The sequence below is a fragment of the Mastomys coucha genome, unplaced genomic scaffold (assembly GCF_008632895.1).
Source record: "Mastomys coucha isolate ucsf_1 unplaced genomic scaffold, UCSF_Mcou_1 pScaffold7, whole genome shotgun sequence".
Taxonomy (NCBI): domain Eukaryota; kingdom Metazoa; phylum Chordata; class Mammalia; order Rodentia; family Muridae; genus Mastomys; species Mastomys coucha.
This window is the reverse complement of record NW_022196913.1, coordinates 26,328,526-26,334,573: the sequence shown is the minus strand read 5'-3', so window position 1 is coordinate 26,334,573 and position 6,048 is coordinate 26,328,526. Positions and strand designations below refer to the sequence as shown.

General features: G+C 41.0%; 1 protein-coding gene across 1 annotated transcript; it reads left to right on the top strand.

Annotated features, from left to right (window-relative positions):
* The first annotated feature begins 36 nt into the window (after window positions 1–36).
* LOC116081898 (vomeronasal type-1 receptor 4-like) lies at window positions 37–956 on the top strand. Its single transcript, XM_031358632.1, has one exon. It carries the CDS (start codon window positions 58–60, stop codon window positions 952–954), a length of 897 nt encoding a protein of 298 aa, XP_031214492.1. The 5' UTR covers window positions 37–57; the 3' UTR covers window positions 955–956.
* The last annotated feature ends 5,092 nt before the right edge of the window (window positions 957–6,048 follow it).

Below are 6,048 nucleotides of genomic sequence, written 5' to 3'. Positions count from 1 at the left end.
TTTCTTCACAAAGTGCTTGCATTCTGTAATCAATTTTTTCTACCAGAGAAGGAAGAAATGGTTTTGAAATACATTAAGGAAATTATTTTCCCCTCCATGACAGTGCTTGGCATTCTGGGGAACATGTCTGTTTTTGTGAATTACATGTCCATTTGGTGGGGAAGCCCTGAAAAGAAACCCATACACCTTATTCTCATCCACTTGGCTTTTACAAACCTCCTAATCCTTCTTGCAAAAGGATTGCCAAAGACAATAGCAGCTTTTGGTTTGAGAAACTTCCTAGATGACATAGGCTGTAAGATCATTGTATACCTGGAGAGGGTGGCCCGGGGCCTCTCCCTCTGCACCAGCAGTCTCCTCACTGTGATCCAGGCCATCATCATCAGTCCCAGAGCATCTGGGTGGAGCAGACTCAGGCCAAAGTCTGCATGGCACATCCTTCCATTCTTCTCATTCTTTTGGATACTCAGTGCTTTAATAAGTATGAACCTAATCTATTCGATTAGAAGTACAAGTCTGAATACATCGCAGCATACGAATCCTGAGGACTATTGTTATCTTACACTAGAAAGTCAGGAAATAAAAAGGGTTGCTCTCTCTCTCATGGTCCTGAGAGATGCAGTGTTTCAGGGTGCCATGGGAGGGTCTAGTGGCTACATGGTATTTCTTCTCCACAAGCACCACCAGCATGTCCTCTACCTTCAGAACTCCAAGCTTCTCTACAGAACTCCCCCTGAGCTGAGAGCTGCTCAAAGTGTCCTCCTTCTGATGCTCTGTTTTGTTTTCTTCTACTGGACAGATTGTGCCTTTTCTCTCATTATAAATCTCTCTTCAAGGGACAATACCTGGATGGTAAATTCTCGAGAATTTATGACCCTTGGTTATGCAACTTTTAGCCCCCTTGTGCTGATTCACAGGGATGGACTTCTGGATGGATGTTGGCCTGCTCAGTGAGAGAAATTCAGAAAATATTTCTCATTTATCTGTTCAAGAAGTATGAAGAAACTCTCAGTTCTGCAATATTAGGAACAAAATAAAACCCCTCAAAGAAGCATAACAATCTATTTATTCTCAAGACACTTTTCCTGGTGACCCAAGGAAGAAAGACTTATGCTGAAACCACAGTAATTTTTTTTAATATCAGGGCAAAAAAATGTGGAAAGAGACCTTGTGCTACCTAGTTTTATGTCAACTTGATAAAAGTTGGAGTCACCTGAAAGGAGGCAACCTCTATTGAGGAAATGCATGATTGGGTTTAGGCAAACCTGTAGGGGATTTTCTTACTTAGTGATTGATATGAGTGGGCACAGCCCATTGTGGGTGGTGCCACACTTGGGATGGTAGTCTTGGATTCTATAGGAAAACAAACTGAACAAGCTATGACAAGCAATCCAGTAAGCAGTGTCCCTCCAGAGTCGCTGAGTCATCTCCTGCCTCCAGTTTCTTGACTACTTGGGTCCCTGCTCTACCTTCTTTCGATGATGAACTGTGATGTAAAAGTGTGAGTGAAATAAACCCTTTCCTCCCCAAGCTGCTATTGGTCATAGTTGTTTCATCACAGTTATTGTGACCCTAACCAATATATACCTCATGTCCATAGAGTACAAGACAATATTGCTATGATGTGAATGCTACTACAACCTGTAGATTCAGTGCAAATCTTTTATTATCCCTATGATGTCTTATGGAAAAACAAAGCTACAATATAAAATTCAAAAGGAACCAATGAGAAATTCAAATGTTAGTCTTGGAAAAAAAACAAACAAACTTTGAGGAAACACACTAATTTTGAAAACATACTTCTAAGTGAGTCATCAAACAGTGAGATATTTCTGTCATGACAGATGCTCAAAGAAGGATAATTTCATCTCTTCCATCTCTTCCTGTCCTGTTCTCTCTCTCTCTCTCTCTCTCTCTCTCTCTCTCTCTCTCTCTCTCTCTCTCTCTCTCTCTTTCTCCCTCTTTCTGTCTCTCCTCTCCTCTCCCTCTCTCTCTCATAATTACTTAGACAAATAATCCAAGCACTGTATGTACTATGAGCAAAGATGGTGGCTACCCTTGTCTTGTAACGTGGAAGATGACATAATGTTACACATAAAAGAAATTTCTCAGGTCTGGTAAGTACAAAACTTACAACAAAATATAGAATATTTTGGCAATATTAAAAAAGGCAATATAAAAAAATAAATGCATTTTATGTGCTAATGAAAGCAACATTAAGATAAAATTAGCAAAACAATACTCTTGGGATGCCAAGAGCCAGCCCAGTCTTAGGAGAGTGGGCTGAAGTGGGACTTGCCACCAAACAAAGGCCAAAAGACTGAACATCTTTGACCTTGTAAGAAAATTTAACTTTAATTCCCTGTGCCTAGGAAGCTCTGGAAAACTTCACTCTTACTTTATAATTCTCTGGCAATTAACATATACTGTATAGCAGCAGGGAATTCAGTAGAGAATTTATTGGGAGACTCTTTTCTCTTTTGCCCTGAAGCCTTAACTTGCAGTGGTCAGGAGAGAGGGAGGCTTGCAGCAATTAACTTTTAGTGAACCCAGAAAAGAATGTCACATTTGAAGAAAGTAAAACCTTTATATAAGCAAATATGTATAGGCATACACATATTCTTACACACATTCACATTGAGCCTGATTGCCTATTTCATCTACTCCACAAGTATTTCTGCATTCATATATGCATACATATATATGCATGTGTGTATACATATATACTTATATGTGTGTGTGTGTATATGTGTACGTATGATGGAGCAAAAGCCCCCACAAGCAGGCTTCATTGAGCAGGCACCAGTGCAGAAACAACTCACTAATTCTGAATGGAAAATAAGCTCCAACTTTTACTGCTCAGAGAAAGAAAAAAACTTTTAACTTTTTACTAAGTGAGAAAAATCCCTATCCTGGTCACTAAGAAGAAAATTGCTGTTAAGAAAGAAACCTGGCTCCTATAGCTGTTCTTAATACTTAGACTTTCTCAGGCTACATAATCACATGTTATTCCAAGCATCTTTTATCAAACGTTCACAAGTTCAAACATAAATTGAATAAGAAGTTGCAACAGAGCTGTTTACATGTGTTTCCATTAAGACTAGTTAACTAATTAAGCATTCACTGTCTGCCTCTAGCTCAACAGGCTCATTAAGAATTTAAAATAATAATTCTTATGTCATAAATTAGCACAGTCTGTCAAGAGGCAAATCATCCACCTTATGTCTCATAAACTTTGAAGCCTTGTCTTGGTAAATCAGTCAATGTTTTATCTTTTGTCCTTGCATCTACAATAAGTTGTCCATGCCCAGTTTTACTGGTATTTTATGGTGACTAAGACATAAACATCATCAAGCAAACATCACTCGCTAGAAGAACTCAGGCAGAGCTTGTCTGCTCCTCAGCCATCGTGGGGAGTTGACCTGGTAGTTCAGTGATTCACATTCACATGTCAGTGTCCCTCCGAAGCACATTTCTTTGGATGACCAGGAACTGGCCAGCCCGAGATGGAAAGGTGTGTACCTGCAGACAGAATGCTGGACATTCCACTGACAAATGTCCCCAGCAGTCTTGAGCATCTGACCCTGTGTTCAGGATCTGCTCTCATCACAGCTCCATGGCAGCTTTTGTATGAGGCCATCTCAGTGCTTCATGCAGAAACTTCATCAAGGTTTCTTAGAGAACTCACTTGTCATCAGCTTCTGCTGTGACCTGCTTTATGATGCTAGCTACATCATTGTAGTTTACGAAAGTCTATTCCACTGATTTTAATGAGTTTCTGGGCTCCAGTGGGTCACCTTCTGTTTTTTAATTTTATTGTTTCATTTTCTGAATCGGAATTAATCGACAACATTCTCTTATTAATCCACCCATGGTGCTTCCCTATGTTCACACTACTATACTATATGAGAAAATGAAATGTTTGAAAAGGTGAACAAAAAAAATAATTGTTTTTCAAAAAATCAGTGACCTTAAAGAGAATTCAGATAGGCAGAATGGAAGGAAATTCAGTAAATTCAGGTCATAGACCAGAATCCATTTTAGACATTCAGAAAGAATTTGAAAAAAAAAAAAAGACAAACACAAAAGAAAGAAGAAAAAACTCAGCCAGAGGAGAGTTGATTACTCTGCATAAAGTTAGTGGTCACAGCAAGAAACAGACCCAATTTCTAAAAGTCCCCTGCTGCTCTGCCCTGGACACCACAACATAAGACCAGACACTGACTCTGACCTTTGGACGTCTTTTGTTCTTGGCATACTGAGTTTTTTTAAAAAATAAATAAGATGAACTTTATTTTTATTACATTTGTTCCTTTTTATGTGTGTTTTACTTGTATATATTTTACATGCATATATGTGCACTTGATGCCCATGGAGGTTAGAAGATGGCATTAGGGCCCTTAGAGTTATATATGGCTGTAAACCACCATGTGAGTGCTTGGAACTGAACCTGAGTCTACTACAGGAGCAATGAGTGCTTAACCACTGAGCCATCTCCCCAGGCCTACTGCTGTTCAGTTTTGAAAAGTTTGGAGAGAAACTCCCTCCCGGTTTCTCAGAATTTTCTCATTTAAGTTCCTTACTTTGGAAGAGAGAGGCAGAAACAGTCACGGTACTGTTCATCTCCACAGCTCTCCTTGTCACCACAGGCACTGCAATTGGGACCAGAAAGTTTCTGGCTCAGCAAATGACAAGGTACCAGGGAAAGCACAGAGCTGACATCCAAGATGGAGATTGCAGAAGGAGCCCTTTCCCCTGGAGGAGCCAAACTCTAGGTGACATCCTGTCAGAAGTGACAGTTCCTGTGAGCCCAGGGCTCCAGGATGATAAACAGGGCCTGGCTGTGCTGTGAGGACACACACCCTGAGCCCTGCACAGACTCCTCAGCTGAGTGCCCGATCGATCATGCCACAGTGGACTGAAGCTGCTTTTCACTTTCACAGAGATGCTCTGAGGTAGGGATGGTTAGGGGGGCGGGTGAAGAGAGAGTCTGGGTTCCTCTGTCACTTTGAAAGGGGAAGGTGACAAATCCAGCAAGAAAGCAGTCTCTCATTTCCCACCTGCCATCCAGAATTGTTTCCATGTCCATGAGGGAGCAGAGTGCAGCTGTGTGGTACACTGAGCCAGAGACGCTCATGACAGCTCAGGCAGGTCCAGGAGACACGGGCTGAAGTTTCAGCTTGGTGTGTGGAAGCTTTTCTTCTCTGCAGTTTCTCCAGTTTGTGTGATTGTCCTCACAGGAGGGAGAGGTTCTACTCCACAGTGTCTTATATCTGGTGCCCTTCAGCTTTCTCAGAATGGGGACTTTGCCCTTCTTTGTTGTGGTTTTATTGTTTCTGAAGTTTCTCCTCAGATTCAGAACATAACCCGATGTGAATTACACATTGAGAATTGTGGGAGAAACTGACAGGACACAAAATCCTAGAGCAATGGCTGTTAGAGCATGTGTAACACTGGGCAGATGCTGTCCTAAGCACTATGTGCCTCTGCTCCACTGAATCCTCACAATACACCTGAATGGTACAAAGCACCTTCCCTACAATAGTGAGTCTTAAAGGGGATAAGTAAAGTGTTCAAAGCCCAGCACATAACAATTAGGAAAAATAACATTCAACAGACAGAATACCTACTTACAATGCCTGAGCTTGTTGGTTTTACAGTTTAGCCTTCTTTAATTGGTCCATGATCCACTTCTGAAAGAACACCCTGACTTGATCTTTGTTGATTCTTACATGCTAGAGGAGTGAAGGCTAAGAAATCTTTTAAAGATTTATTTATTTATTTTATACATGGGAGTACACTGTCACTCTCTCAGACACACCAGAAGAGGGCATCAGATCCCATTACAGATGGTTGTGAGCCACCATGTGGTTGGTGAAAATTGAACTCAGGACCTCTGGAAGATCAGTCAGTGCTCTTAACCACTGAGCCATCTTCCCAGCCGGAAAAATCTTATTAAATATGTATTTAAATATCTGTTCCCAATCACCCCAGAATAAAAGGGTGTGTGTGTGTGTGTGTGTGTGTGTGTGTGTGTGTGTGTGTGTG